The sequence below is a fragment of the Anoplopoma fimbria genome, chromosome 7 (assembly GCF_027596085.1).
Source record: "Anoplopoma fimbria isolate UVic2021 breed Golden Eagle Sablefish chromosome 7, Afim_UVic_2022, whole genome shotgun sequence".
Taxonomy (NCBI): Eukaryota; Metazoa; Chordata; class Actinopteri; order Perciformes; family Anoplopomatidae; genus Anoplopoma; species Anoplopoma fimbria.
In genome coordinates, this window is record NC_072455.1 from 4,925,673 (window position 1) to 4,945,475 (window position 19,803).

The 19,803-nt window shown below is 36.6% G+C and overlaps 3 protein-coding genes across 5 annotated transcripts; all 3 read left to right on the plus strand.

Moving 5' to 3' along the window:
- The first annotated feature begins 725 nt into the window (after window positions 1-725).
- Window positions 726-2,828, plus strand: LOC129093441 (sterile alpha motif domain-containing protein 9-like). Its single transcript, XM_054601460.1, has one exon. The coding sequence runs from the start codon at window positions 735-737 to the stop codon at window positions 2,796-2,798; it is 2,064 nt and encodes a 687-aa protein (XP_054457435.1). The 5' UTR covers window positions 726-734; the 3' UTR covers window positions 2,799-2,828.
- A 3,057-nt stretch (window positions 2,829-5,885) lies between these two features.
- On the plus strand, window positions 5,886-13,825 carry zgc:92594 (uncharacterized protein LOC436996 homolog). Of its 3 annotated transcripts, none has more exons than XM_054601556.1 (8): window positions 5,886-6,017; window positions 7,579-8,353; window positions 8,820-8,928; window positions 9,879-9,974; window positions 10,736-10,969; window positions 11,394-11,416; window positions 11,912-12,060; window positions 12,324-13,825. In XM_054601556.1, exons 2-8 carry the CDS (start codon window positions 7,731-7,733, stop codon window positions 12,644-12,646), a joined length of 1,557 nt encoding a protein of 518 aa, XP_054457531.1. In that variant the 5' UTR covers window positions 5,886-6,017; window positions 7,579-7,730; the 3' UTR covers window positions 12,647-13,825. The 3 variants fall into 3 exon arrangements, with proteins under 3 accessions (XP_054457531.1, XP_054457532.1, XP_054457533.1); XM_054601557.1 differs by having other exon boundaries at window positions 12,339-13,825; XM_054601558.1 differs by having other exon boundaries at window positions 12,351-13,825.
- A 609-nt stretch (window positions 13,826-14,434) lies between these two features.
- mrpl48 (mitochondrial ribosomal protein L48) lies at window positions 14,435-19,051 on the plus strand. Its single transcript, XM_054601709.1, has 8 exons — window positions 14,435-14,593; window positions 15,479-15,537; window positions 16,194-16,225; window positions 16,406-16,494; window positions 17,505-17,674; window positions 18,103-18,205; window positions 18,316-18,405; window positions 18,750-19,051. Exons 1-8 carry the CDS (start codon window positions 14,573-14,575, stop codon window positions 18,825-18,827), a joined length of 642 nt encoding a protein of 213 aa, XP_054457684.1. The 5' UTR covers window positions 14,435-14,572; the 3' UTR covers window positions 18,828-19,051.
- Window positions 19,052-19,803: the final 752 nt, after the last annotated feature.

Consider the following 19,803-nt stretch of genomic DNA (forward strand, 5'->3'; position numbering starts at 1 on the left):
TCCTGTTCGCCCCCTCCAGAGGGGTTCTGCCTGTTTTGGTTGTCCTCCTGTTCGCCCCCTCCAGAGGGGTTCTGCAAATCTCCGCCTTTGCCTCAGCCTTCAAGGATTCTGACTCTGCGGCCTCGGAGGAGTTCTGGCCTTCTGTCCCAGACCACGGTATTCCTACCTTGCCTCTGCCCCGGTTAACCGACTCAGCCTTCTGTCCCCGACCACGAGATTAGCCTCTGCTTCCTCTGGTTTCCTTCTGCCTGATCCCTTGCCTGTTTCCCACTGTGAGTCATATCCTGCCTGTCTGTCTGCTGTGTTCTCAGCTTCAAATAAAGCTCCAGAATGTTATCTGTCTCCTCGTCATACTGCTCTTGGGTCCACACACCAACCGTGACACATTCAAATAAAGTGCAGGACTAGAGAGTTGAGACAGATGAGCTGATTTTTTTTCTTTTTTTTAATTTTTTTTATATATTAATAAATGTATACTTCATTAATGAATATAAAAAATAAATACACTGTAATAGATATAATTGTTTAATATTATAAAGACCTATTTTATACGTTTACAACTGTATTAAATTGCCAATCATTCAATAACAATTGTTATACTATTGTTCCGGGTGTTTAAAGGGGATATTCATTTTGTTCAGGTTACTTGAACTCTGCTGGACTACCCTTTTGAAGCATCACCAAAGAGAAAAAACTAAATTTTCATCTTCCAACTGAATTCTAAGCTAACCATCATGGAGTCAGATGGGGACAATATTATGTTAGTGCAGAATTTACTTTCAGAGTATGTGAAACAAAATCCAACGTCCACCAACACGCAACTGTTCTCTTTTTTGGCGCTGCTGAACGCGTACGTTCCTGATTCCTACCTCCTGATGTCTGAGTGTCAACAGATCCTTGGACCACCCGATCCCATCCACGGAGGCCCCCCCTTTGAAGAAAGAATGGAGCCTTTTACATTGTTTGTGGGCATATCCAGTACAAACCCTGAACACATTTGTATCATTGACCCAATTTCTGCACAGTGTGCTGTGAAGCGACTAGCTGCCTTAGGGATTTCCAGGAGTGCCACAGTGAAGAACTTCATGTTCTCACTTTGTGGAGATCAGCCCCAACCACATATACTCCAGTTCATCAAAGATTTGCTGACAAAGAGAGAATTTGGAGAAAAGGGTAAAGAGAAGTTCTCAAGGTTGATTGAAGATATAGGTGAGGAAGAGAATTTCTACAACGCTGTGTCCATCTTGACAGCTGCATCAAATAAATTTAAACAAAACCACATATACCCCCAAACCCTTTCCCGTCTCATTTACATCAGAAGAGGCATCATTGACTATACAAAAGCTGAAGAATGGGCAAAGAAAGCAATTGCAAGAGCTCCAAACAACTCTTATGTGGCTGACACTCTCGGGCAGGTTTACAAGAATCGTTTGATAAGGGAAGCCAGACAACTGGAGGATATCTTACACATGGCAGAAGAAGCTTTCAAAGCCTTCAAAGATGTGGAGATGAAAGCTGACGGAGAAGAGGGCCTGGAAATGAGGGACATGGCTGGTACTATAAGCATTTCAGATTCCTTTAACAACAGAGGCCTTTTTGGCTTCATTCAAGTGGCAAAGATATCCTTTGATAAACTCAAAGCAGTAAGATCTAATCCTTCACAGGAACACGGGAGGTTCATCCAAAACTTAGTAATGGAAGTTGAAGCTAAGTTTGACTTTTTCGAACGGTACCTTACCTACTCCAAGCTTGACATGACATCCACAGAGCCACATTACTTCTGGAAGAACGTTGTACTTTGTTACGAAATGTACACAGCAAAAACAGCGGCTGAATCCATAAGCTTCCCAGGCCTTCTAGATCGTCTGAATCATGGCCTTTTCACATCAAAGGGAAGATTTGCAGGTTTTGAGGAGGCAGAGCAAAGTGTGTCGGATTTAGAGGCCATCCAAGATGATTTGAAAACAAACTACGAGGCCAATCGTGACAATGTCCAAGCAGCCGAGAGCTACATCCTCTCCAACATCATCTTGAGCAACAAGATGCATAACTCTCCTGAGCTCACCTCAGAGAATGAACTCAAAGCAATAATACACCGATTCTTGGACACAGATGTGGGGTGTAGAAGCCCAGAGTTTTACCTTGTGGCTCTGCTGTTGTTTTGGCCTCAAGTGGTGCAAGATGAGGTGCAAGATGAGGACGATGAAGAAGTGGAACAACAGGCCACAGAGGATGAGGGGTCAGAAGACGAAACCTTGGAGGTTGAGGACAGCGATGAGGAACAAGAAACAAGCGGAGAGCCTGAACAACTATCCCTTGACCTCATGTTTGAGCCTGACCTGCAACAGTTTGTCACATTCATGGAGAAAGCGTTTGAGAGATCTGATGCCAAGTACCTTCGAGGCCGTTACCTTTTGCCTCTGTTTTTTCTGGGGAAGAGGTCTGTACTGAGCAGATGGATCCACAAATCAAGGCTGGATGCAATCGTGGAAAAAGAGGTGGATGCTGAGCTAGCTCGTGAACAGGATGAAAGAACTGGGGAGAAATTGAGCCGGATCAACGAAAAATGGATCAATGGGGATGTGTGGCGAATCCCAGAAATTGAAGACCTGCTTCTACCAGTCTGGGTTGAGCTAGACTGGGAACATGAAGAGGATGAAGTGATTGTTTGTGCTGGAGGGAAGAAAATAAAGGTTACAACAGAGGTTGTATCTTATTCAGCGCTGAGTCAAATGCGTTTCTATCTTGGCTTCACCATTAAGGGTCCTTTCGTCTCCACAGTGGAACGTCCTCACTGAGGACTCTCACATGCCTGGACAGTGATTGACAAAGAACACTTTTGGACTGTACATAAATTCCCGGCATCCCATTCATTTGTTGCTGAGATATTTCTGATTGGACAAAAGTGGTAAACTGACCGACAGAGCAACATTGTCACCACTAGTGCTTCCCTGCTAGTGTTGCTAAAAGTAATAACCTTTTGAGATATGTAGAATAATGAAAAATAACTGAAAGATTTCCCCAAAACACCCACACTATGTAATTATTTTTACACTATATAACTTTGATGCAGTATGCAAAGTAAAGAGCAAATGCTCAAGGTTAACTGTGTTAGAAAAGTGTCAAATCAACTGCACAGACATTTTTGAGACTTTTATAGATGGTATAGTGGTTGCATCATCAAGTTTATGTCCCACAAGTTAGGTTCATTTAACCATTTTGCATTATTTAATTATTTGGATGGTGGATTGGTGAATAAAACATTTTGATTTACATTTCTTTATCTATTTTAATTAACTATAATTGACCATACTATAACAGTATCATAACCAGCTGGCTTCTATTTTAAAAATGCTTGTATTATCATTTGGTGTTAAAAGATATATATGATATGATATATAATATATTTTTTTTTTTCTCTGTTTTCTCTTTTATTTTTAAATTAAATTTTCCAATACAGCATGCACTCATATAAATACAAAGAGTAGATCAAATGTATTGATTGGATTTCATTGGCCTTGTGCAGTGTTATGATATTTTATGAGTTGTTGGTTGTATTTCTGTTTTTTTTCAAATGTATTATGTATGCGTATTCTAACATCAATCATTTTTTTTTAAATAAAATTGGTGTGAAAATGTCATTTGAAATTATGTGGGCAGTTGTTTTGGCAAAATAATAAAACTTGTGATTAAAAATATGATATTTTGCTTTGTGCGTTTTTATTAAGATGTCAACTACAGCCAAAGTCCAAAACCCATTAAATGATGCAAAGCCACTTTGAAGGTCCTTTACATAATGATAACATTAATTTGGATTGTGCACAACAATATTTTCTGAATGAAGGACTTCTTCTTGAAACAGAACATTTTTACACAGTAGTATTGTTACTTTTGTATAAGTAAAATATCATTTTTTTCTTCGACCACTGCCCCTTAGACTTATCTTGTGAACCATGGAGTTGGCCAGCCCCTAGGATTTGGATGCACTAAACTAAATAAGCCAACTGTATATAAAGTAGTTATAACTAACTATAACAATAACAATCTAATAATGTAATTTTAAATATGATATGTCTGTCACAGGGATGCAGTTCTCTTTCTGCAAATACGTCTGTACTTTTAATTTAGTCGGTTGCTTCCAGTAGATTTTTCATTCAGGGCATTTACTTGTCATGGATTATGTTTACATTGATGTATGAGTACTTTCTTTACGTACAGGGGCCGTGATTTTGTGGCTAGTGCAGAACACAACAACATTTTACAAAACTAAATCAAAAATACAACATTTTAGAAAAACACAGCAACAAAAGATACGATAAGATAAGATAAAATAAGATAATCCTTTATTAGTCCCGCAGCGGGGAAATGTACAGGATTACAGCAGCATAGGGTATAGTGCAAACAAGAGACATAAGAAAAAAATAAAATAGATAAAAAAACAAGTATTATAAATAAGCAATAAAAACAGTAAAGAATCCACAATAACTAATATATTATATATACAAACCAGAATAACTATTATAACTATAATTGCACAGTGTATTTGTATTACACAGGTCAGAAAACATTTATAAAACTACATTAAAAAAATAGAAAAAGAAAATCCAATAATTTCTAAATGATCTAAATACTATTTCCAGCACTGTACATTTTTATTCCTGTTCTATCTTTATTTTGTTGTATAGTATGTGTATTTATTGTCTGTGTAGTTGTATAGTATGTGTATTTATTGTCTGTGTAGTTGTATAGTATGTGTATTTATTGTCTGTGTAGTTGTATAGTATGTGTATTTATTGTCTGTGTCTGTGTAGTTGTATAGTATGTGTATTTATTGTCTGTGTAGTTGTATAGTATGTGTATTTATTGTCTGTGTAGTTGTATAGTATGTGTATTTATTGTCTGTGTAGTTGTATAGTATGTGTATTTATTGTCTGTGTCTGTGTAGTTGAGCTGCTGCAACACTTGAATTTCCCCCATGGGGATCAATAAAGGAATATAATAAGTTAAAGACTGAATAAATAATAACACCAGTAAAGTACATGTGGTGTATCTTCGGAATTTCCGAGGGGCCCTGAATGCAGCATCCCCCGCATCACTCCAGTTAATTAGCCGTTAGTCCCTTATAAGGGACTAAATAAAAAACACAACATTTTATAAAAACACAGCAACAAAACAGAAAAAAATTATAAAACTACATAAAAAAAAAAGAGTATTTTTTTTGTGTTTTTTTAAACTAAATGCTATTTCCAGCACTGTTAAAGACTGCATCATATTAATTAAAAAACACTATTTATTTATTATTGAACAATGTCACATGTACACTTTTACTTTCATTTTAATCCTCTGTAAAAAAAATAAAGGAAGAAGGAAGTGGTTATTATTTTTTATTATTTTTTTTATTATTTATCATTATTATTTATTATTATTATTTTTTATTATTATAAAAAAAATTTTTTTATTGAACAATGTCACATGTACACTTTTACTTTCATTTCAATAAAGGAATATAATAAGTTAAAGACTGAATAAATAATAACACCAGTGATGTTCGGAATTTCCGAGGGGCCCTGAACGCACCATTCCCCCGCATCACTCCAGTTAATTAGCCGTTAGTCCCTTATAAGGGCCGTGATTTCGTACACAGCAACATTTCACAAAAACTAAATAAAAAACACAACATTTTATAAAAAAAAAACACAGCAACAAAACAGAAAAAAATTATAAAACTACATAAAAAAAAAAAGTAGTCTTTTTTTTTTTGTGTTTTTTTTAACTAAATACCATTTCCAGCACTGTTAAATTCTGCATCATATTAATTAAAAAACACTATTTATCAACAATAAATTTTATGTGGTGTGTGTTTGGAATTTCCGAGGGGCCCTGAACGCAGCATCCTGGACCCGGAACGACAGGTGCACCGCGGCGTCAACACCTGACACGTTAGCCTCGTTTCTTCTTCTGTGGTATAGACGCGTGTGTACGGGATCGAGGGGGACCAGTGTTCCGGCTCTGTCGAGGTAGGACTCCTGTGTGTGTGTGTGTGTGTGTGTGTGTGTGTGTGTTTCATACTGCTCCATGCAACACAGTGTGTGACGTTAGCTTGCTACTAGGTAGCTAAGCTAGCTGGCCCTTATATGTGTGGTGTGACCCGATAACCTAGTTCGGTCACGGTGTGTGCGAGTGGCAACGTTAAGAGCCGTTGTCAGGACAACTGACCTTGTTTACTTTCGTTTTAATCCTCTGTTGAAAAATAACATGCAGGAAGAAATGTGTATATATATATATATATATATATATATATATATATATATATATATATATAAATATTTATTTATTTATTATATATATTTATTTATTATTGAACAATGTCACATGTACACTTTTACTTTCATTTTAATCCCCTGTAAAAAAAAAAAAAAAAAAGGAAGAAGGAAGTGGTTATTAGGAATTTTTGTATTATTATTTATTATTATTATTTTTTATTATTATTTTTTTATTATTATTATAATATTTTTTTTATTGAACAATGTATGTACACTTTTACTTTATTTTAATCCTCTGTTATAACATTTTTATTATAATTATTTATTTATTTATTTATTTATTATATTATTTATTTTTTATTGAACAATGTCACATGTACACTTTTACTTTCATTTTAATCCTCTGTAAAAAAAATAACATGCAGGAAGAAGGAAGTGGTTATTATTATTATTATTTTTTTTTATTATTATTTTTTTGTAATGAAGTTGCTTATTTTATCTAAGCATTAGTCCAAAATCTAAAGATTTATTATTCTTTTTTTATTTATGAGAAAAATGCCAAATATTCAGATTTCAGGGACCAGGACCACAGAATGATTTTTGCATTGTTGCCTGAAAAATAAACCGATTAATTGAAAGCAGTTGCTGATGAATATTTAGTTCATCGTCCAATCAATGAATCATTAATGTTTCAGCTTTAATCGTATAAATAAAGAAGGATGCGACTAAAGAATATTTTCTTTTGAGGCTGATGCCATTAGTCAATTAATCCATTGTGAGAAAACGAATTGCCAGCTATTTGATAAATGATCAATCGTTCCAGTTATCTATTAAAGCATTAGTGCTAAACATTTGTTGTTACAACTTTTTGTGAGGATTTGCTATTTTTATTCTGTTTTATATAACGTTATAAGTTTTTTGTGTGTGTTTTGGACTGTTAGTCCGACAGAAAAATGCAATTAAAAGTCATCACCTTGGGTTCTGGAAATGTATGCATTTTGCCTCTGACACTTTATATTCTAAATGATCTATCTTCTAATTTAAATGAACACATACATTCATAATCAATAATTTGTTTGATCCATATAATTTGAAATTTTCTTGATGTTTAAGTGTCATATTGGAATTTCTATTGGAACAGTCTAAAAGTCAAAAGTTTTAAATTTACAATGGTTTAAAACAAAGAAAGGTAGCAAATCCTCAAACCTGACAAGTTGAAAACAGTGCATATTTAGAGTTTTTGATTAATTAAGAACTTAAAGAATTATTAGCAACTTTTAAAAACAAGCATTTCTTTCAATTTCTTCATCTACAGAAGGTGGAAATTCTACATCAGGACGCTTGCAGCCACTTTTGCTTCTCCCCCCTCCACACTGTGCGTCCTCTCCATCTATCTCCAATTACCACTTCTTCAGCATCTTTTAAATCTACCACTCACCGTTCGGACCTCACAGTGTGAATACTGACATGGCCTCGGCCCAGTCAGAGCAGTCCAGCGTCCTCCAAGAGGAGCTCACCTGCCCCGTGTGCCTGGACTTGTACCGCGACCCCCACTTGCTTCCCTGCGGCCACAACTTCTGCAAGACCTGCCTGGACCGCCTAAAGAGGCAAGCAGATCGGGGTCGCTTCCGCTGCCCGGAGTGCCGCGACAGCCACCGGTGTGGCACCAACTTTCAGAAAAACTTCAAACTAGCCAATATTGCTGACGACTACCGACACCGCCGCAGAGCTACCACTGCAGCTTTGAAATCCAGAGAAGTGTTGTCGTTTTCTCTGTCGGCGCAGCAAGCCAGAAGTCTGTTTGCTGTTCCGTGTGACTATTGTCCGTCAGTTGCCGCCGAGGCATCAGGCATCAGTGCTGTAGGAGATGAGTCTTCTGCTGCTACCGTTTCTCAGGGTGCAGGTGACAAGCAGGGAGCTGCTGCCGTGTCCATGTTTGCGGTCAAGACTTGTTTGAAGTGCGAGGTGTCGATGTGCCAGGAGCATGTAAAGCCACATCTGGAGCTGCCGGCGTTCCGCGAGCATCCTCTGACCGAACCGATGAACGACTTCTGGAAGAGGAAGTGCCTGGATCATGATGAGATATACAGGTAGGAGGCACTTGCACTCATATATTGCTGTGTTTTGTATTTTGAAGAAAGGTGGGTCTTTTATCTTGGAGTGAAATTCAGTTTTTTTTTCTTCAATGCCACAAAGTTTTGATCTACTGTTACAGCGATCAATCATTCACCTATTTGACCGCTAAAAACTGGATGAATGAAACAATACTCTGAGTCAGTGATGATCAGCTGATATCTATTAGGATTGCTTCAATCCCATTGTCTCTGTACAAAGAAGCTCAAGCTACTTCTTTTGTGTACTTTTATTCCGTGTCATTAACTTAACATTTTTTTCACAATAACAAATAGTTTCTTTCCATTTTATTTCTCTAACAGTAGTTGGATTTTTTTTTTTTTCCTGCTTTGAAGCGCCACTTTGTGCAAGACTGTTTTTCAAGAAGATCTGTCATTTAAAAGGTTCATCTGAATCCTGATTATATTTGGTATGCCACTCCAGATATTACTGCATGGATGACAAGATGTGCGTGTGCAACGCTTGCACCATAGAAGGAGGACACTCGGGACACACAATCAAGACCCTTAAAAACACGATGAAAGATCTAAAGGTACACTTTTATCGTCATCATGGTTTCTACACAGGTTAGAAATAGATGTGAAGGAACTCTGTGTTTTGTAACCCTACTCCATTTGGTTTCACCACCTTCTGATTGTTTTGCTCACACAAAGTCTTGTGATGAGTCTGGAACCCTGATGAATGAATATTGTCAGCTGTTGTTGTAGTGAGGGTGTATGGCTGCGTGTAAATGAATGAAAGAGTCACGTGACTCTGCGGTCTTTCTATGGGAGAGTTAAATCCACTTCCTGTGCCTCTGTTCTCCTGAACAGAGTGTGGAGTTGAGAGGCTTCCAGTTCAATGCTCTGTATATTCAGCCCAGAAACCTGTTGAATTCAACGTGTGTAGACCTGCAGTAGACCTTCAAAATTGTGTTGGTTAATAAAGGCAATAATGAAAGATTTCGGGTGGAATAGAAAAAACCCCAGAACCACAGGGAACGTTTCCAGTGCTGCGCTAATGACTTCTAGACATTTTCTGCTCCAAATAAACTCATATGAAGGTTCTACAAGTGGCTATTTATTGATAGATTTATATTTTCATAAAAGGAAATTCATAAAATAGGAAGAAAGTAATGGCTCTAGTAAAACACACTGTATGGTGCTCTGTTATGGGCACGATGGGGAGACTAATCAGAGCTGATATCAAACAGAATCATCAAGAAAGGAATTGCATCACTGGTTGATTTAAGTGGTTAATAATAATAAAACTGTCTGCTCTCTACTGCCACCTTTTAATAAAATAAAGAAGGTTTCAGTTGAAACATGACGTTTGAAAGCCATTATAAGCAGCACTGAAACAAGCATTTGTCATTGGAACAATAGTAGTCATTTACACTTTCAACCACTACACTGACAGATTTGTGTTTTTGGAATTTTAAAAATCTTAAAATCTATTGCGACATCATTATCATTGAGCACTTTGCCTCCTAATGTTTTCCAGGGCTCACTGGATAAGCAGCTGTACAGGGTTGAAAGGAAGTACAGCATGGCAGAGAAGAAACTCCAGGAGCAGAAGGAGAAGGAGAGGCAGAATAAGGTACGATGGTACACATTGGTATTTCAACAGGGCTAACAAAGCACATTCTTTTTTTAAGTAATTTTTAATTCAAGCCTATTAAATGCTTTGTATTGTGTAATTAACTTATTTTTTGTCGTTTTGTTCGTCACATACAAAATGAGTTGTGGTCGTTCCAGCTTTTTCAGCACCATGGACAGCAACATTAAGACGCTCTTTGCTGTTGGTACTTTAATAGGAGACATCTAAAACATGAAACTTGAATAAGTCGGGCTAAGCAAACACTTGAGACCTCTATTCAGCTTTCATTTATGAGGGAAGTGAAAACCTACATGCACTGTAAAACTCTGATGTAAAAAGTTAAGTTAACTACACTTGAGAAAATAAGTAAAAATAATACAGTTTGCATTTTCTTTACAGTTAAGCTTTAACAGTTCAAAAAACTGCCATATAAACATTTAATTCATATTATTTTCCACTTTCAGTTACAATTATTTTAGTACTGATCATTATTAACAAATAATTATTCATGTTTCAGAATTTTAACCCTTTTACAAGCCGTTTTGTTTACATAATCCCCTGTCGTTTTCTTTAATTAAAGACTTATTGAAGGGGCAAAGTACAAAAAATCATGAAAATTAAAACTGTACATTACAAGTTGAATCAACATGAAAGTAATCCAACATTTATATTTAAATTAAGTCAATGCTAAAATATGACTTGATTTTTTACTAAAGTCCTGTTAACATCCTGTGTTCTTCGTCTTTTCCTCCTTCATGTAGAAGTTTTTGGACGACTCTGAGCAGTGCCTGACCAGGCTGGGGGAGGAGATGAAGGCCAAAGTGCTCCGCTTTGTCACCAGATTGCGAGAATGCACGCGCACTCACTGTGACACAAACGGGCCGGCGATTCAGAAGAACATCTCCAGGATCTGCCAGGACCAGGCCCGTCTGCAGGAGGTCCGCTGCGGCATCGAAAGCCTCATGCAGGAAAACGACCCCTTCCGCTTCATTGAGGTGAGACGCATCGCTCAACACTGTCGGGCTGTTTGGATGTTCTGGAACATTTGGCAAAAATCACATACACTTTAAATTACTTACCAACTTATTCCCAAAGTACACAAAAAGACCATTAATGTACACCAGTTACGGAATTGCTCACGATTTGAAGTTATTAGGGTAAAACATGCTTGACTTGCTTAAATTTATTTTCCACTAGTGTTAAAAGATTAAAGATATTTGAAACAAGTAGCGGAGTTTGTCTTGTAATAATTTTTTAAGTACATTGCAAAGATTTGACATTTGGATTAGATTCCCAATCAATCATGCCCATAGTGCATAGGGCTGCACCAATAATTTACTACTTTTAGGTTATTTATATGGAAATGTACTTTGTGTATGATTTGTTTCCAAACAACTTTTTTTTTTGTCCCTTTTTCAGGCGTATAAGACAACAGGAAAACAGTAAGTACTGCTTTTATGTTCATTCAGGGCTACAACTCACAATTCATTTCATCTTTGATAAATTCACAGATGACTTTCTCCATTGATTGTTTAATTGTTTTGTCAGAAAATATTTTAAATTGAAGTAGTAGTGAAATAGTAAAAATTGCCAAGAGCTTAACGTGATCAATTTTGATAGCTTGTTTTAGTTTGACACTCCAAAACCCATAAATATTAACTTTACTCTCATACTGTACACCACAAGAAATGTCAAGTCCTGTCGTTTGAGAAGCTCTAAGCAGCATACGTTTCTCTATCTATCTATCTATCTATCTATCTATCTATCTATCTATCTATCTATCTATCTATCTATCTATCTATCTATCTATCTATCTATCTATCTATCTATCTATCTATCTATCTATCTATCGTTTAGATGAAAAGAATAAAAACATCTCTTGAAATGTAGTATCCAATCTTAACAAAAACCTTTTATTCGTGGTGCGTGTGTTTTAGGTGCCGTAGGCAGCTAAGAAAAAACATGTTCTACCCAGAATACGTCGACATGGAGACGGAGGTTCTTGGAGTGATGATGGAGGAAGAAATGAGGAAGTTCCTTGATGAGGAACTACCATGTCACATTGTTGCTGCCATAAATTCCCTCTGTAAGGAATTTTCCTTTTTCCTTTTAATGTCACGTTGTCCTGTCGGCTAAATGAGCTTGTTATAACAACTCTGCTGGAGTTCGTCAGTGTTGCTCAACATTGTGCAGACAACAGATGTTAAAGAGAGGTGTTGAATCAGCTTTACGATCATTTTAAGGCTGCAGTTTATGTGTGGGGATCCCATACAAATGGGGCGGACAAAATAATAGAAATACCATCAACACCTCTCTAAAATTTCCAATCAGATTTTCTTATTCTGTCAGGTCCATTATCATCAGGTCATCTTTCAGATCTCCAGGAGGAGGAGCAGGAGGAGAATGAAGAAGAGGCCGTGGAGGAGGAGGAGGAGGACGACGACGACGACGACCTCGATGACAGCAGCGTGGAGGAAATGAGGAGCGAGGGCGAGGAGGAAGACGAGGAGGAAGACGAGGACGAGGAAGGACGTGAGCAGAGCGAGCTAGCCGAAGATCTTTACAGCCCAGGGGAGGAAGACGAGGAGGAGGAGGAGGAGGAGGAGGACGATGATGATGAAGAGGACGACGAGGATGGAGAAGAGGAGGACGGGGAAGACCGGGGAGTTTAACTTGGGACTGGATTTGTATAAATATATTTTTACAGTTATTAAAGCACTTTGGACAGATGTTATGGTTGTAACATCTGTTTTGGGGTTGCACTCATCTTCTATTTGAATGTCCCATGTACATTTCAGGACTCGAGCAGCTACCGCGTTTTGCCTCAAATCCCCCCTTCAATATTCTGAGATGACACACTGGATGATAACAGAGCTTCTATACAGCTGGATTTCAAAACTAACGTGTGCGCTGAGAATCTGCCAATGTGGATCTCGTGCTAAACCTGTGTCGCATACTGCTGAACTTAACTAAGGTGCTTTATTGTAGAAGACGTTTTGCTGTATTCGTAAATACACGGATGTGAATGTATAATGGAAGAATGTGGCTGAAGGACTCCTCAAACTGAATTTGGCAAAAAAAACTTCTGCATGTCTTTGATGCCAGATTTTCTACCACTTTGCTCCAAAAAAATGTATGAAATATGAGGAATTTGTCGATTTAATCTAATCCGTTTTGAGAACTTTCACCTGTTCACCTGCTTTTTGATATAACGGGTGCTAGGCAGAGAAAGCTTCTAAAATGTTCCGAGCACAGGCAGGAAAATGTTTGAATTCATTGAGTTGCCCAGTTTTCCATCACCATAGAAAGCCTTTGGATCTGTATCCGTAAACAGGCCGACATATTTGACCTGAAGGAGAGCGAACACGCCCGCAAGTCCTGCGTGTACGGGCTGTTGTGATTGTTTCATTCATGCTACAGTTAAACATTGCAAGCCAAAGAGTGAGGATGTGCGTGTGTGTATGTGTGTGTGTGTGTGTGTGTGTGTGTGTGTGTGTGTGCGTGCATGGATACTTAAAAAGGTTTTGTTTGCTTAGCATGACATTTGAATAAGAAATGCAATGTTTTAACAACAGTCTACATAGTCTACATCTTCTTTTCATAGTTGTGCTTCAGAAGCAGTTAATGCATTGTTTAAAAAAAAAAGAATAATTTCTATGCACAGCTCATTCATTATTCTCAAAATATCAGTTTCTGGTGATGAGGAATTTTGCACTTTACTACACTACATGCTATGTAAGACCTGAGATATTTGAATGTTAAAAGTAAATATTTTTTTTGATACGAGTGATTTTGTGCGGGGCCAAACTGAAATGATGAATTCATAATAATAATAATAATAATAATAATAATAATAAAGCCTGTTGAAATGTGCAAAGTTGACAAGCTGTCCTTGTGAAAATATGACAAATGTGTGCATTGGTCGAACGGGCAGATATATAATCTTTAAAAAAAACAACAGACTAAACTGTCATTTCATTTTACTTTTACTGAACTCGATGAAAAATTCAGATGTGTGCAGTGATTCAGGAAGATGTCAGGAACAAGGTGAGTAAAAGTGACATAATTATAATTATATGATTTAAAACCCCGTTTAGGATTCTAAAAAAAAATGTATCTGACAAAAGTCAAAACAATACAAACCCCTAAAAACTACTTACACCACAGTATGATAAGAGACAAATAATAATACGTTAAAAATAATAAAGATGGGAAAATAAGCATTTATATATAGGTTTTGATGTAAAAAAAAAAGAAGGGTTTCAAGATGGATATTGTCATTTCATTAAAAAAAAAATAAAGTTTAAAAAAACAGTTTATTAAACATTTACATTTGAACTAGCAGAAATACGCAAAAATATATAATATACACCCAACGTGTAATAAACAAATATAAACACAGCGCCGGTGTTATTCACGTCCCGGAACCTTTGTTCTGCTGTTTTCACACCACGGACATCAAATGGGGACGGAGTAGCTTCCTGTGACGTACTTCCGGGTTCGGTAGAGTCGGCGTGTGTGTGTTTTGAATGTTTTCTTTCTTGTAAGAGAACCAGGTGTGTGTTTTCTGTGAAAGACCGACAGAGAGAGGCCGAGATATGAATGCTGTCTTTAGAAAGGTAAACATATTTACATATTCTCTCTGATAAATGATTATTGTTTTTATTTCCACAGAGGTCACAGTGTGTGTTACAATGTGTGTGTGTGTGTGTGTGTGTGTGTGTGTGTGTGTGTGTGTGTGTGTGTGTGTGTGTGTGTGTGTGTGTGTGTGTGTGTGTGTGTGTGTGTGTGTGTGTGTGTGTGTGTGTGCAGATTCAACTTGATCTTAACTAAGGATTATTTTTTTTATTTTTTTTTTTTGTCCAACCAACAATCAAAAACACTATAAAGACAATTAATATTTAATTAAATTAATCACAGAAAAGCAGCTAACATTAGTCATCACATTGGGAATTTTTTTATTTTTTTTAATGAATTATCAATGGTGAAATAATCAGTAACAAAATACTGATTATTACACATTTTAATTTGTGGTTCAAATTAATAAATTCAGCACTATTTGTTGTTCAAAACAGACTGTTACAGAAGATAATGTACAATAGAGGAGTATTGTACACGTCCCCAAACCCAGTTAATCCTAGTTGCCTTTTAACAGTAGTGCAGTCCTCCATGCAGGTCGTTTTTGTGATTTACAGAAGAGTTAAAGGGTGTTAATCTTTTTAAAATTTCACAAGTTGGAAAGAAAAACTTCAGGTTAAGGTTTTCATGTGCAAAGAAAATAACATGTCACTGTCTTACCTTAATCGTGAAGCCATAGTTAGAGTTTACCTAAATCATCATGTGATATCGACCTATCTCGACTGTCTGTGTGCTGCATTCGAGATCTGTTTAAACATACCTAGATTTGTTTGACTGTATTCAAAACTAGTCATATTTTACGATAACTTTGAGAAGCGTATGCTTTATAGAAGCTGATTGGTTTTTTTTTTTCCGGTTTTCCTCAGTTGCAGGTGTCTGTCACACAACAGGCATTTGTGTTGAACCAAGCACTGACATCATGCCGGTAAGTCTTTTGCATTGCTCTATTTTGCCTGGCTAACTGAAGGCTTTATTGTAAAGTAAAGTACCACTTGGGTATTATTTTCAAACCTTTGTTGCATAAAATGTTATCAAGAAAAATGGCCAAAGTAACTGCCGAGTGTCGGGAAGATAGCAACATTACTCCAACAAAGTTTGACAGGGTAAGAAAGATGCAAACAGATGATCAGACAAGTTGTAAACAAGCCAAAAGTTTATCTAAACTATTCAAACAGCTGTTATTGGTCGGTAAAACAGAAAGTGAGAGCACCCGAAATGTAATAATCCTTCACTGCATAAAAAAACCAAATGGTGCACACATGTCTATGTTAACTACAGAAGGTCAGATTCTTTTAAATTAGCTTTTTGTTTATTTATAACCTGCCTCTTAGTCTGACTTCTCATTGTTCTTGCCTTGTTAAACTTCTTGTTAGTGATGTTGCTGTGTTTTTCCAGATTGATGGAATAATATATACAAAAAAACTCGCCCCAGCAGGTGTACAGCCAGTATTTCTTTATTAACTGGTTAGTCACAAGAATGCAGATTATAAACATTATTCAAAATGGTCTTAACCTGACCTTGGTGATATGAATCTTCTCTAATACTGTTTCTGACTGACACTAATGCTATTGTATTTAAAGGGCCACACCATCCATCCAGCATCCTGTTTGGGGTGAGTATTTAAAGAACCACTATGACTGACACATTGGTCCTTTGCATGTAAAACACTGTATTTGTGTTACTGCTATCAGACAATCTCTCCCCTGTTAAATGTATCTTGCATGAACCAAGATGTGTAGCATGTTTATACAGAACATCTATTTGAACTGACACATTTTCTTTTCATCCTCAGGTTTTGTCAACGAACGGCAATACAAATCCATGCCAACACACGGGATTGGGAGGTGGAGACATCTTTTACCTAAAGACGCAGTAAGACTAGTAAGTAAAAACCAGATTACCTTTTTTTTTTTTTTTTATTAAAAACATCATTTATTTCTTCTTCAAATTCTGCCTCTTAATGAGCTGTAAGCGTGTAGTTTGATAGAACTCCGTTACCAAAAGGCCACACATCCCAGCTGTAATAAGATCACTTCTAATAACTGATTATTTAATTTTTTGGTACATTTGTACAAAAGTTCAAGTTTCAATTCAATTAATTCACCCATAAAAACATGTCAATGACAGTGCTCACATCCTGATCAACACTGAGACACAAACAGTGGCAAAATACCCAGATATATAACCATAGATAAGAATTACATGAAACTGACTAGTTCCCACTCAAAACTCATTGAAACTTATTGTATATGATTAGATTTGTATGGTTCTGGTTTAGTATAACAGTATACTCACATTTTATGGTGAGGAAACATAGATAGATAGATAGATAGATAGATAGATAGATAGATAGATAGATAGATAGATGAGTTTTTCTTGTTTTTATTTTTTACTGATGCTACCTCATCCCCAAAAAACCCAAAACACTCAGGTTATTGAAGGGTGAAATATGAGTGAAGCCATCAGGAGACCCTACAAAATTTGACCAAATTTGGACAGACACACAATTGGTTTGAATTAACACACACAACCCATTTAGCTTATTGATGTATTAGCTTAGTTTACTGGTAGTTCAGTTGTGCAATAGGTCATGCTGATAGAAATGTAAGAGCACTCTCTGCTGGACATTAACGCAAACTACTTCAATGAATTTTGAACAAGTCATTTTGAATAAGTCATAAGTCATTTTGAATAAGTCATTTTGAATAAGTCATTTTGAATAAGTAATTACAGTTTGAGTATTTCATTTATTCCTATGTTTGAACTGAATTTTGTTTTAAAAAAGTGACAGCCCTAGCCTACATTTTGTGTAATCTGGACAAGGGGTATAAAGTGTCTGGTATTAAAATTGTTTAAGTGTCTCATGTTTAAATTTTTTTTGTTTGTTTTAGCCAAAGAAAAAGAAAGACAAACACCAGATGAAAGAGATCCTGGCCGAGACGGACACGGCATACGGGACTCTGAACGTGAAAGTGTCGGGTTATGACATGACTCTGGTGGAGCATTACTCCCAGTACATCCACAACCTCTGCAACCGGCTCGGCATCAAAGTGGCAGAAAGGTTAGAGAGACATTACTGTGTGTATATGAGTCTTCATTTTTTTTTTTAGAAGAAGATAAGTATAGCTGAGTTATGGAATTGGTTACTTCATAAGGAAGTAAGCAAGCTGACAAGAAACTGACAGGATAAGCTTTAGACCTGCAGCAGTTTGTTTGAAATGATACCACAAAAACATGTCATTTGAAAGCACATAGTACTTATAAAGTTGTAACTGAAGTTTTTTTTATTGTATACGTTTTGTATGTACGTTTTATAACTCTATGAAACAATCAAGTAATTTCACACACTTCCACTTTCGAAATGATACTCGAACTTCCTAAAGGCAATAAAAGCACCAGGAATCAAAAACATTCAAATGTCTTCTTGTCATCTTTGCAGCACAGTATTAAAGATTTTTTTTTTCTCAATTGTTGTCTTTTCACACGCAGCTATGCTTTACCCACCAAGACCACGGAGGTCATGCTGATGCAAGAGCAAGGCACCAAGATGTACGTTGATGCCATCCTGAAGACGCATGAGCGAGTGGTCCAGGTAAAGCCGACCCGTTTCCCCTTTAGCTCAGAGCTGCTGTATGCTTTGATGGTTTCCCTGAAGGAATTCTTAATACCCGACCACTCAACTGTGTTTTTGTGTTTGTCTAGTTGAGGAGTCTGAACGCCGCAGCGTGTCCCGTTTTCATAGACGTTCTTATGAAGAATCAACCAGAGGGAGTTCAGCTCTCTGTGAAAGAGGTGAGTTGATCACGATGACAGCTCTGCCACGTTGTACTGAAGCATGCGTTTACCTAGGTCAGAATTTAGGTTGTTTGTCAGTTAGTTGCACAACATGGCCAAATATATGTGGACAGCCCCCCAAAACAATCCTCCCATATGTGATGATTTTTGTGTGAAAGGAAAATTGTGGATTTTGTCTCCAACACTTAGAAGGAATAATTACAGCAAAAAAACTTTTTCTATAACAATACGGTCACCTGACTATGGTTGACAGACTTGAAAATTGTAAACTGATCCTTTAAATGTTAATAATCATAATAATCATAATAATAATAATAATAATCTTCCCGTTTTCCTCTCAGCACACCGAGGCTGATTTCCAGGCGCGGTTCAAGGGCCGTCCAGAGCTGGAGGGGCTCATCGCTCAGATGAGCCATTAGGACCTGTGACATTCTCAAGTCTGATCTTTGCGACTTCCAAAACTGTATGTGACACGGAGGATGCTCCTTGTTTTCCTGTTTGATTTTCTTTATTTATTCCCTGGCATTTCTTAACTGAATGCCGTCAAAAGTGATCATTTGCATAAAAAAAAACTGTACACATTCATATTTGACATTCTTTTGTGACCTCTGGAAAATAAAACCCTGCCTATTTTCTTTCCAAATCAAGTCATTGTCATTTTTAATGCTTCAATTCTATTACTTAAGAATAAATGTTGTGCTGTTCCACACAAATATGTTAGATTCATCTGGAGAAAAGGAAGTGAATCTAAATATTTGCGTATTCTCTAGAATTTTGACACATCAGGACATACGTTTCACAAGAAAAAATATGTATGAAACAGATACAAAATAATCCACCTAATTATATTCAAATATAAACTTATTTTTTGATTTCATTTTTTTTTATTGTGTAATTTTTATCAGAAAACTTGCCGGATCTTCCTTCCTTCAGATTTGCATTTATTGAGAATTTTTTTTGGCCACTTATAGCTTAAATATATAAAAAAGCTTAAATATGTATGTATATTTTTTTCTTTTTTACATAAATAAATCACTTTAAAGCATTTGGTCATTAAAGAACTGTGACTAAGTAATGTACAAAGCAGGGCCTTTTACAAAAAAAAAAAAATGTCAGTGCCTTCTAGTGGACTGAAGGTGACTGCTTATATTTCAAAATGTCTTCAAACATATCTTTGCCATATCTTGACTGCAATTCTTTGTCATTTCTCGGCTTGCATATACACAGGTATTGATACATCTGCAATAAGCAACTATCAGCTGATTTACTGGTCCTGCTCTTTTAGTCAAATTTGCTCTACTTCCTTCCTATAAGCTCATAAAGAAAACATTAAAGCTCTTTGGCTCTATCAAAGTCCAAAGATAGTTTTGCTCCTTCAGAGAGATCCCTTAAGCT

Bases quoted from the DNA above. Each gene is read 5' to 3' on its own strand.
- LOC129093441 (XM_054601460.1), top strand. From the start codon at position 735: ATGGAGTCAGATGGGGACAATATTATGTTAGTGCAGAATTTACTTTCA.
- mrpl48 (XM_054601709.1), top strand. From the start codon at position 14,573: ATGAATGCTGTCTTTAGAAAG. The intron at 16,226-16,405 runs GTGAGTATTTAA...TTTCATCCTCAG, and splicing joins CATCCAGCATCCTGTTTGGG to GTTTTGTCAACGAACGGCAA. The intron at 17,675-18,102 runs GTTAGAGAGACA...TTTCACACGCAG, and splicing joins GGCATCAAAGTGGCAGAAAG to CTATGCTTTACCCACCAAGA.
- zgc:92594 (XM_054601556.1), top strand. From the start codon at position 7,731: ATGGCCTCGGCCCAGTCAGAGCAGTCCAGCGTCCTCCAAGAGGAGCTC. The intron at 8,929-9,878 runs GTACACTTTTAT...AATGTTTTCCAG, and splicing joins ACACGATGAAAGATCTAAAG to GGCTCACTGGATAAGCAGCT. The intron at 10,970-11,393 runs GTGAGACGCATC...TCCCTTTTTCAG, and splicing joins ACCCCTTCCGCTTCATTGAG to GCGTATAAGACAACAGGAAA.